Source organism: Podarcis liolepis, assembly GCF_965112155.1.
Source record: "Podarcis liolepis genome assembly, chromosome: 4".
Classification (NCBI taxonomy): Eukaryota; Metazoa; Chordata; class Lepidosauria; order Squamata; family Lacertidae; genus Podarcis; species Podarcis liolepis.
In genome coordinates this window covers 78,326,512-78,338,937 of record NC_139558.1, presented here as the reverse complement: position 1 = coordinate 78,338,937, position 12,426 = coordinate 78,326,512, and the positions used below count along the sequence as shown (strand labels likewise).

At 42.0% G+C, this 12,426-nt stretch overlaps 1 protein-coding gene across 4 annotated transcripts in view; it reads right to left on the bottom strand.

Moving 5' to 3' along the window:
• Window positions 1–12,426, bottom strand: part of DCLK1 (doublecortin like kinase 1) — a 207,135-nt gene that overhangs the window by 30,055 nt on the left and 164,654 nt on the right. For all 4 annotated transcript variants that reach the window (XM_083498894.1, XM_083498895.1, XM_083498893.1 and 1 more), the window contains 3 exons: window positions 10,352–10,409; window positions 9,069–9,188; window positions 1,871–2,017 (listed from right to left, as the gene is read on the bottom strand). In XM_083498894.1, coding sequence (XP_083355020.1) covers window positions 1,871–2,017; window positions 9,069–9,188; window positions 10,352–10,409 — 325 coding nt within the window. The remainder of the gene's footprint in view (window positions 1–1,870; window positions 2,018–9,068; window positions 9,189–10,351; window positions 10,410–12,426) is intronic.

The following is a 12,426-nucleotide window of genomic DNA, read 5'->3' as shown; positions in this document are numbered from 1 at the left end:
CAATACTAAGAACAATATGCCCCAGGCATCTTGAAGCTGCAAAGGCAATCTTGCCAGTGATAGCTGCTTAGAAATAATCACATCTCAACAAACTCCCATGTGCTTTTGTGCAGTTTAAACTGATGGAAGCAAAATACACAGACATGTCCTTTGAGTGCAATTGTCTTAGTAGGAAAATGTATTGACTAGTAATCAGTGTGGAATGTGCACAATAGCGCAGGACTATTGTGAGTGCTCTGGACTGCAAAATACACGAAAACATGGTTATAAAAAAAATACCCAGCATAATTGCTCGTGGTAGGTCAGTCAATGCTATTTTAAGAGGGAAAACAACCAAGAGGGTGAGGGAGAACTTCAGTCTACTGCTGTCAAACTTGAGAAAAGTTTGAATACAAAAGCATTGTAAGCGTTTCCCCATGAGACCATCTCTGGCATTCTCAGAAACAAGAGTCTAATGAATCTTGACATGTGATTGCACTAGCTTAGATACACAGCAGTGCACCAATACTAACATTCAGACTTCGATATGGCAAAGAATACACTGCATTGTTGAAAAGTGGTGTGTGTGTGTGAGAGAGAAATATTAGTTCCACAGTGCAACTGAGCCTAACTGCAATTATTCACAAGGAACAGGCTAGCAGGGTGAGTGGATGGTTGGGTTCCATTTGTTGTTAACGTTGGACCCAACACTATTATGCTGGGCCCTACACAATCAGGACAGAGCTGTGCATAAAGATCTGCCACCCACACATTTGATTTGGCTCTCAGCCTCTTTCCTAAACAGTAACACACTTTCCTATTAGCCCAGGTAAACAAAAAAGGCAGAGGCAGCAAAATTATACAAAAGATAATTGTCACACTGTACTTTTAATGTGCTGTGAACTCCTATTCCTCTCCCAGAGCTAGAGTTCTCAGAGTGGTTTAGAAATCAATCCCTCTTTGTGGCAAACTTTGGCAACTGAAACTCTGTGAAGGGAATAGGAACCTCCAAACAACTCACAGAACCCTAGAGCAGATTGGAGTGGGTGGGTGCAAGGGGCTTCAAAGGGAAGGATGAAACAGCAAACCCTGGCAATTTTCCCTTTCTCCTGAAGAAGACTCTGCTGGATCAAAGATCAGCAGACTGGGACACAACTGGATACAACTCACAGATTCTATAGAAGCAGCAATACTTTTCTCAGGTCTCCTCACCAAAGGGTTCTAGTTTGCAGGAAGGTCCTACCATAGCTTTTGGTATGAGGGTAGAGGAGAGACAAAGCTGGTAGAAGCAAGATGAAGTTGGTTTGCAGCCTGGTATACTTGGGTTCAGATGGTTGGGGAATAAGAAATGGGCTTGTTTGTGTGGGTTCTGAGGTACAATGGGCCAACTGGAGGCAGTACCAAGGCTACCAAAGCAGTAGATGAGTTGCAAATGATGAAACAGCATGAAACATAGCACCCACAACATAAAAGGTAGACAAGACACTGTGGCTTTTCATGTAATTCAAAGTCAGGAAAAAACCTCTTTTGGAGTCATAGAGAGAACAGCACTGGAGCATCATAACACTTCAAAGGTTTGTCTTTAGAAATAATATTAACAATGTTTGTTGGACTACTTGACAGATTCAGAAGCTCAATTCTCCAACAGCATGATCCTTGAAATATTGCATATAGCCCAATCCCTTTATCTCTAAAATAGAAGTAAACCATTTGTGTTCCACAAGTAAAGCATGAATCTTCTGTAGACAGTGCAATATTTGCTAGACTTGAAATGCTTCTTAGGGTGAGCATTTTTATCTAGAGATACGTATTTCATTGAAGCTGTGAGGCAGGCTGCCAACATCAGCCGTATGAACAGAAATCTCCAGAACATACCAGAGGTTAAACTTACCAGCAGATTCTCAGGTTTGATATCCCTGTGGACAATGTTCAAGCTATGGAGATATTTAATGGCACTGGCCAGATTGTACAGCATCCCACTAGCGTCCCGCTCTGTATATTTGTTTGTGGAAGTAATGGCATCAAAAAGGTCTCCGCCCTGGAATAAAATAATTGTCATGTTTGAACACCATTCCACTAAAAACAGAGAGGACTGAGATTCCAGAAACATACTGTAATGAAAAGCATAATCATATTCTTTGAGAACAGAACAGAGGACCCATATAAAAAGATAGGTCTAATATCTGTGGTGGAAATTTTGTCTATCAGGCTGAACATGATGGAAGAATTCAGTCTGACTGTAGCAGTAGATCATTGTCAGGATCATGGGACTCAGCTACCTCCCCCCCCCTTTGGCCGTAGATAAGCAGGACAAAGCGAAAAGAGTCCCTTATCATTTAAAGAGTCTTTAATGATTGCAGCAGAACATAACACATCCATTCTCGGAAGGAAGGTGTTCCCAATTAAGGATTCCATCCACTTTCCCCCTAGTTTTGACCTTTAAAGCCTTATGTGGCCTAGGACCCACGTACCTACAGGACCACCTCTCCTGGTATGCCCCACGGAGGACCTTAAGGTCCACAAATGACAACATTTTGGAGGTCCCAAGTCGCAAGGTGGTTAGATTGGTCTCAACTAGGGCCAGGGCCTTTTCAGTACTGGCCCCGACTTGGTGGAATGCACTGTCACAAGAGACTAGGGCCCTGCGGGACTTGACATCTTTCCATAGGGCCTGCAAGAAAGAGCTACTTTTAAAATGAGGCTGCATTTTAACCTGTATTTTAAATTGATCCCCCCCCATTATATTTTTACTGTAATTTTACTGGTGTTAGCTGCCCTGAGCCCAGCTCTGGCCAGGGAGGGCAGCGTATAAATAAAATTTATTATTATTATTAGTCACTTCCATCTTGCAACCTGATCTCGCAACCACCCTGCTTTTTGTGTAGCCTCCTTATCTGCTCTGTGTGACCTTGGACACTTTCCAGCGAGAGAGAGAGTCTGTTAGCTCTCTCTTTTACAGTTGTTCTTCACTTTGCTGTTCATCCCAACTTTTGTCGTCAGAACTATGCCCCTCTGCAAACCACTGTTCCAAATCTATACTGCTCCACTGCTCCTGGGCAGCTTCAGAATTCTGGTCAGGAGCAGGGGGAGGGGGAAGGGGAGGGTCCCACCATTCTTCATAAGAGCTGTATTCCTCAGCCTGGTCTCTGACAATCATGTGCTTCAGCTGCTCCTGCACTTGACCACTTCAGGACTCCAGGTGGGGGAGATCCTTGGACTAAGTGCTCTACTGCACACAGAAAACTAGATGCCAGGGAAACATACCATTAGTTCACCCTCCTTGATAATCAGGATTTCCCCTTTATTTAGTTCATTCACATTTTTTTTAAAAAAAACACAGTGATTTTCTAAACCTTTTCCATCTCTACAATATTTTTCTTGAGATGTGGCGCCCAGAACTCTATTCCAAATGTGGTTGCACTACAGATTTTGTAGAAGGGCATTATGATATCTGCATTTTTATTTTCAGCTCCTTTCCTAATGATCCCTAACAGGGATCTTTCCACAACTTTTTCACAGCTGACACACACTGGGGCTGACATCTTCACTACAACCCCAAAGCCTCATCCCTGCTCAATCACTGCCAGTCCATACCACTTGAACATATATCATACCTTGCAAGTGCCCCAGAAAAACCAAGACAACCCGTTTTTTCTTGCAGGAGGGCAGAATCCATTTGGGGCACGGTGATCTTGCGATTTCTCTGGGCCACAATCTCATGTGGTGTCCCAAAATGCACATTTTTGTGCACTAAGCCCCCAAAAGCGGCTTTCTGGGGAGAAATCATGCTGCAAAATCGCATGAAATCAGGATGCCCCAAATGGCCACCATCCTCTTGTGAGAAAAAAGAAAACAGGAAGATGGCATCCCAAAAGATGGCATCCCAGTTTTTGTCTTTGGAGGGTATGACAAAAATGTGAAATGAAGAGTTTTCACCCTAACATGCATCACTTTACACTTACACTGAATTGCATTTGCCATTTTACTACTAATTCACTCACTTTGCAGAGGTCCTTTTAGAGCTTTTTGCAATCCGTATTTGCTTTAATGATCCTGAACAATTTAGCATCATCAGCAAACCTGCCCACCTCACTGCTCTCCCCTAACTCTAGATTGTTTATGAATGTAAGAAAAGCTTCACTGGATCAGGTTTTGAGTCCGCCTATTCCCATGTCCTGCTTTTAACATTTCTATTCCCATTACATATCTATATTTGTTTTATATTGATTTAACTGCTGTGGTTTACCCAGAGAACCCTGGGAATTGTAGTTTCGTGAGGCTGTTGAGAATACTCCAGCAGAGGTCATTAGCAGCCTCACAGCACTACATTTCCTAGAACTCCCTCAAGAGAGAGAATACTATGAAACAAGCTTGTAGTGGGGAAGAGAGAGGCCCCCTTATTGGGCACGAAAAGGCTTCATTTCATGGCAGGCATATAATAGGTAAATTAGACCCTTGTCATATTCTATACGGGCTGTACAAATTTAGAATGCGTTTTTTGTTCCTTTGAGGCACATCTACATTAATATCCTGGTTTAATCCATGATGTGCATCACTGTCTAAGTACCCCCCCCCACTGGCCTTCTCCTTTCTCTCCCTACCCCCCAAACAACAAAATCCTGCCTCTGCCTTGGAAAACACCCATATCTGCTGTTTGTATGCAGAGGAAAGTCTGGATAGCTGCCTGCAGTTAACCAAGATAGGTGTTCATAGCACTTCCGTGGGTTCTCTTCCTATTTGCAGAGCTGTGGGGATGGCTCTCTGCCAAAGTAATAAATAAAGGGACTGAGTTGTGTCAGCTTACACAAGGAAAATACATTTTCACTTCTACACTTGAGGAAAGATTAAAACAAAGGAATAGTAATAGTAGTTCAGGGAGCTATGGTGTTAAACTCTTTCCTAAAACAAGAATGTTGAGTTGTTTTAAAATAAGTCTTATTTAATGTTGGAAATCTAGACCAAAACCCAATTTTTAATCAACACTTACAATCTTAAGTTACCAGTGCTCTAATGGTTTCATTCCATCTTATTTATGAGATAAATAAGAGATCCTATCAAATAAGATACATCTTGTGGGTGTTTCACAGTGAAGGGATATCGTATACAAATGACTTCACCAAAACTCCCCGAAACGGCTTTAAAAAAACCCCCAACCACCTCATGAACACATTTTTTTTTTACAGATTATTTCTTCGTTTGAAGAAAATTCTGTGAAAAATGACTAACATTTATTTTATAATAAAACTACCATCATTTGATTATCAGCTGTCATGAAGTACCAGTGGGAAGTGGAACAGCACACACTTTGTATCCAAATGGCCACATGTTCAAACCCCAATAAAAAAATACCTATCACTCTAAGGCCTTATTTAGAGCGTCACTGCTACTTGCAGTAGAAAATACTGGGCAAGTTGGCTCAAGAGCAAACTTTATCTTCATTGATGGTGGGAAATTTAAACCCCTCACCACTTTCTATTCTGGCCTCAGATAACCCAAACTCAGTGGCAAGTTAGGAAAGAGAGACTGTCATGGAACCTAATGATCATAGTTGTTCTTTGGTTTTCGTCTGATGTCCATTACGAAATACAGTTGACTCGCAACTTTCATGCATTTAACTTGCGTGAATTCAGCTTTATGCGCTTGGCCAAAAAAGGGAGCAGGTGTCTGGGGAAAACTGTGGCAAGAATTGGAAGAATTTGAGGACACCCCTGCTTGTATGGTTGTAAGCAGAATTTAAGATTTGTACAGTGCACCTGAAGGAGGTCCCCATTTCAATTCTGCACACATTGTGCAGTCCAGGTGTCAGTATATGATAGATTTCCTTAGGGTTCCTAAGGAATAATGTTGGTCGGGGCAAATGGTTAACACTATGGATAACCTTTGGGGCATGTGGGGTCGCCATGGTGATTTGTCCCCTGCCAAAGCCGCTTGCTCTCAAACAGTCCTTCAAATTACATCTGTAGCTGGAGAGCAAAAGTCCACCCACTCAGGAGACCCTCATGCGCCAAGAGAATGACTCATAGAATGGGCTTTGCCCCTCACTAGCAACAATAATTTCCCCAAGAGTAACTCTTCAAAGAGGAGGGAGGATTTTGTGTGTGGAGAAAAGAACATTTATTTTGAACACATGCAAAATATCTCAAGTTTTGCAAGTACGTGAATGAAATGCAAATATGTAATGTTTAAACTGAATGGGCCACCATCCCCCTTTTGGATAAAGACCTTAAATAATTAACTTTACAGTCAACTTTCTTGGACAGCACAGAATTCCACCTTTTCCTTCACGTAAGGGATCATGCCAATTTCTGCTTTACTAACTGACATAACAGGTCGCCTGCTGCAGTCAAGGCACTGTAGAAGATGGACCCAGGATCCTTAATGTTTTATCAGCCAACCCCTCCCCCCCTTCTGCATTTTCCTGGAATCAAGACAGACTAACAGAAGCATCTGAATGTATTTTTTAAAAGAAAAAAAGAAGGAAAAGTCTACCCTTATCACCCATGAACATAAGGCACTGAAATCCCGAAGTACAGTAACCAATTATTTATTTACTAGCTAGCAACATAAATGCTGTAACATTCCTTTTCTCATGTGAAATTGAAATTAGATCCTTGAACAGCAGGAGGAAACCCTATAATAAATCATGCTTGTTAAAATAGCTAAACCAGTGCTGGGCTTGAATAATAATTTGGTCTCACTATGTGCAATGGCAGCTCGCCAGCGACCACGTCCTTTCTCCTTTCCACAAGCGCTGCTTGCAACATGCTTTTATTTGTATTTATGAAGTGCTTTCCTCACACTCAAGGCCTTTTACGCAGCAGCGAGTGACGTGCCTGCCATGAAATGAAAACGTGTCTGCAGCAGCAGCCACCACTTATATCAAACTTGTAGCTGCCAATTAATGCAAAATGGTAGTAGCCAGAAACTGGCGCTCCACCACATCAAGCCTTTTCCTCCCAAATATCTTTCCCATCTGTGAACTTGATTTAAACTTGGGTCTTCAAAAGCCAATCCACAGCAGATGGTTACACAATTGTAAGGGGCATGCTGTGCAAGGGATAAGGCCAGCCGTTGTTGAATCAACAGATCACATCTTCCCAAATGCGCTTGCTTCAGTACTTAGAGAATAAATCACAGCAAGGTTTGTTCAACTGTCAAACTTAATGAATAAGAGAAGGTGTCACACCTTATTTAGAATGAACTTGTCACACACAGTTTGCGACAGCTCTCACAATATCTTATTGTAGCAAAGATCCTATTACATGGAGAAATTTCAGTTTCGTTTGCAGCTATGAAAACCTGCTACACCTAACCCCACACAAATTATTCAGTTACGAATCCAGCTTTTTCCATAGCAGGTAAGTGAGAGAACTTTGCAGGCAAAACCCCTGGCATTTACAGCCTTGGGTAGCAAGTTTGGGAAAGATCCCTGCGTAATTCAGGGTCATCCAATGAAGATCAAGAGTGGGAATGTGAGAATACAAAGGAACCACATCTTCAGAGGGTGCATGGTTAAACTATGGAATTCATTATCCCCAGGTTCTTGTAACCAACTTAGACTGCTTTAAAAGGGGATTAACCTTATGCTCCATAAATTTGTCTACTGTTGGCTACTGATCATGATGGCTGTATACTACCTCCAGTATCAGAGGATCCATGACTCTAAATACCAGTCACTGGGGAGCAACAATGGGAAGGGGTTAATGCACTCATGTCCTGCTTGTGGGCTTCCCATAAGCATCTGCTGGGTCACTGTGAAATCAGGATTCTGGTTCAGATAGATCTTTAGTATCTCTCCAGAAGAGCATAGCTCTTATGAGACACTTTGCTTCCAGTTGACAATCCTGGGCTTGATGAACCAGAGCTCTCTTGAGAACAGCCCCAAATCAGACCTAAGATCTATCTAACTCAGCAACTTGTTTCTTGCTGTATTTATTTATTTGACTCATGTATTCATCCCATCAGGATCACAGGGCGACACAATATATATAACACCTAAAAATAAAAAATTATATCCACAAGATCATTATCCACTAAACATAATAAGACCAAGAGCTTATATACCTCATGTCGGTGGAGCAAACAATAAGAACAATTCAGATGACCCAACCATACATCCATGTCACCCAAAAGCCTGAGTGAAATGGTGTATCTTGAATTAGTGACCAAAGCTCAGTAACAAGACTGGTTGACACACCTCCAAAGGGAAGGTGCTGCACTAGTCAGATGCCACCACAGAGGAGGCCATGTGTCACGTTACCACACAAAGGGCTACATCCAGAGGGCCTCCTCTACAGATCACAAATTTCAGGAGCTGAGCAGATGTCTCTATGAAATCCATAATCAGAGCATGAAGGCCACAGACTTCTCCTGTCAATGCTGCCCTGCAACTAATATTGATTAGCTTACTGCTTTTGAACATGCAGGTTCTTCATATCCATCATGACGGATAGCCACTAATAGCCTTACTCTCCATAAATGGTCTAAACCCCCTTTAAAGCCAGGGGAAAGAAGTTCCATATGATTTCCCCATGTATGTCCATAAGAAGTGGGTTAGCTCTCTGTTCTTCCACCCCACCCCATCCGGATCAATCAATAATATGGAAGCAGGGATTCACTCACTGATCCCTATCAGAATCTGATCACCACACTTGGATATCCCTATCTATCTGTGGCATATGTCCTGCAAGTAAGGCTAACTCACAAATCCACCAAAAGTAACAAAGTTGGAAACCTGGTTTATCATGTTTATACAGTGAAAACTATGTATATATTTCAAAAACCTTAGAACAGAATAGCAATCAAGACAAAAACCAAAACACTACCTTGCTGTCCAGAGAGCACCTACTTACCTCTAGTTCATTCTTCATTCTGCCTGCCTGTCTCTACAGGGCTAAACCCTTCTATAGATTCTTCCCTTTAACAGCTGCTGTGTCCAGGGGGTAAATAAAGGCATAGACCCTTCCTAGCTCATGTCAATCTGTGCATCAGCAGCTATCCAGTCCTTTAATTTGAAGCCTAGTGAATGGTTGGTAATCTGGGAAATAGCAGGTGATCCTTCTCTCATATATATATATATATATACATACCTTTACAAGCTCCATGACAAGGTACAACTCAGTGGGCATATCCATTTCCTCAATCAGAAGAACAATATTGGGATGCTTGACCCTTCTTAAAATGGCCACTTCATTCTGGATCATATGCTCCTGCCACAAAACAAAAGAAAACCACATGTAGAAAGACAATGGAAGAAATCTATCCATCTGCTTCAGTTCCCCACATTGTGTTTCATGCAGAATGTGTGGGATAAATATCAGCCTTATAAAACCAGAATGCTTAGCTCAACTTAATGCATGAAGGGGTTAAGACCATAGAGTAAGCAGTCCTTCCAGACTTAGTTAGGCCACACTCCCTCACATAGAAAGGGTTACCAAAAGCCTTTGTTCACTTCCCCACTACCCACCATGAAACCAACCACAAAGGACATCTGGGCTGATTGCTCCAAGTCATCTTATGTTTCTATACAAATAATTTAGAAACATTTACCAATTTTGAAACTAAGTTTTTCTGTCTGTTTTCTTGCTATGTCTTGTCCCTTGGCACACCCCTAAATCTGTTCTGGGGGTCCCCCGGACAGGACAGGACAACCATCGGCAGGATCCGTAGAGGGGGGAAGTTTCACTGACCAAGTGGAAATCCTTACAATGACAGGACATTAGTTGGATGCCACCCACAATAAATATAAAAGAAAACACATTTTTTATTATTTTTATATAGATTATTGTTATTTGTACTGTGTTTGTTCATTTGTTGGGGAGCTTATTTGGTTGTAAGCATTGACAATTTCAATTTTAAAAGAGGCAAAAGTAAATAAATACATGAAAGTAAAACACAAAACCATAATATACAGATAAAATAGATACAGCAGGCAAGTGCCAATAAGATTACCAATATGGCACCAGGCAAGATTCTCTGTTCCATAATTGGATGCCACAATGGAAAAAGCCCTCTCCCTGGTAGGTTACCCACCTCACTTCATTCAGTGGGAACGCCTGGAGCAGGGCCACTAAAAAGGGGGATACAGTGGTACCTCGGGTTACACACGCTTCAGGTTACAGACTCCGCTAACCCAGAAATAGTACCTCGGGTTAAGAACTTTGCTTCAGGATGAGAATAGAAATCGTGCTCCGGCAGCACGGCAGCAGCACGAGGCTCCATTAGCTAAAGTGGTGCTTCAGGTTAAGAACAGTTTCAGGTTAAGAACAGACCTCTGGAACGAATTAAGTACTTAACCCGAGGTACCACTGTACTAAAGTTAGAGTAGGTGAACATGGAAGAAAGAGATACAATGGGGATCTTCTGTACTTACTTTTCCTCTACATTTACTTTTTTTGATGATTTTCAGAGCATATTCTCTACCAGTTGACCTAGAGAGAGACAGAAAGAGAAATCAACAGAGAATAGGAAGATGAAACAATGATTTCTGTTTTCAGTTCAAACTGCCTTCAACAAGTAAAGCACCAACTACTGCTCCTTTTTGTTTCCACGGAAAGGCTGGAAGCAAAGAATACAGGACGGAAGGGTTAAGCTCCATCTTCCAGAGGCTGCTCTCCTCCACCAGATCTCTTGCATCACATCTAACTTGGCCCTAAGGCTCTGCTGCAACAGTATTGGCTCTATTTTATGGGGGTGGTTATGCGTGTGCTCATTTCTGTGATACTATGTTTATGTGGAAAACATTTTCTCTCTCTCCAGATAAAATAAAAGAAAGGAAATTATGAAGGACCTAAAATGCACAAGGGGCTCACTGGAAGGACAGATCCTGAAGCTTAAGCTTCAATACTTTGGCCACCTCATGAGAAGAGAAGACTCCCTGGAAAAGATGTTGGGAAAGATGGAGGGCACAAGGAGAAGGGGACGACAGAGGACGAGATGGTTGGACAGTCTTCTTGAAGCTACGAACATGAGTTTGACCCAACAGCGGGAGGCAGTGGAAGCAGGAGTGCCTGGCGTGCTCTGGTCCATGGGGTCACGAAGAGTCGGACACGACTAAACGACTAAACAACAACAACAAAAATGCATGAGACAAATATGCATATGTAGCAGTGAGCAAAGAAGGAATGACCACTGGGAGGCATGCAGAGAAATGAAATGCGGTAGTGCATCTGCAGCAGCACAACCAGACGCCAATTCTATGATTCTTTGGCTCTCCCACATTGGTCTCTATAGCCACAGATACGCTGCAAGCTTCCAACAGTTTTGCTTCACCCCCAAATGCACACTGCTCCACTGTCTCCCGAGACAGATGGATGCCAAGTATCCTTTATGAAAGCAATGTATTCCCATATGTGGGAAACCAAGTATCCCCCCTAACATAGAGTTTACATTCTCATGTTTTGTTTTGCTGCAAAAGGGCAGATGAATAGGATGGATTATTAATATTAGCAGAGACAGATTAGAGAGACAGCATGTAAAGAATGATGAACGATGTAGTCACATTATTTTGAAGTAACAGCCATATGGTGCTTTTTAGATTTAACAAAAATGATTTTATACAGCACAAATACAGAGGCTCATATAGGGTGGTTACACTATTCACCATTCCTTGAGACCTGCCTTTCCAGTGTGCCACCTGCAGTTGAGGTTTGACTCATGGTGACATGAGATGAGCCATTTTAGTGGCTTCACCAGCACGGCTGCCCAGTTAACACCCCACGAGAAGCCCAACGTTGGCCTAGCAGGCTGCCAGAAAGCAATTCCCAGTCTCCGATTTCTCATTTGCTCCTCCTAAATTCTGAGGGAACTCAGAAGTGAAGCTTCTGCAGGGAGAAGATGGGGGGAGCATAAGTCCTTGCACTAGTGAGCCTATTTAATTGGACACTGTCCTTTTAATCCAGCAGGCTCCTCCCCACCTCAGTACCCAATGTTTTATTTATTATCAGTTGACTTTCATTGAATTTATTGTTTCATACAATAGTGAGATTTTGTAACTGCTTTAAGGCACTAGAAGGGCAAGGCCAAAATTTCCACATAAACAACAAACAAACAAACAAATAAACAATTAAGCTTGCAAAGCAACCCAAAAAGCAGCGCAAAGGGAAATATGACGAGAGAATGTTATAAAGCTACCATTTGACTGCTGTTGGAAGCCACCTTTAGGTTTGACAAGGTGAAGCAGAATGGTTTAATTGAATAAGAAACATACAGTATTCTGCTATCTAACAGGAGTGAAATGAAAACTTCAAAGTTGAAAACCTCAAAGATGAAATTGTAGATTTAAAGCGAAGGCTTGGCAACAAGCGAACAGATGTACTTTGCCCTATTCAGGTTGTTCAAAAACTGAAGCTGTTAGAAAATGGCTCATGTGTGTGTAATTAGCCATTCTTCTGTTTTCCCCACTAGAGGGCTTCTTAGCAGAGCTACGAGAAATAAAGAAGCATCAAT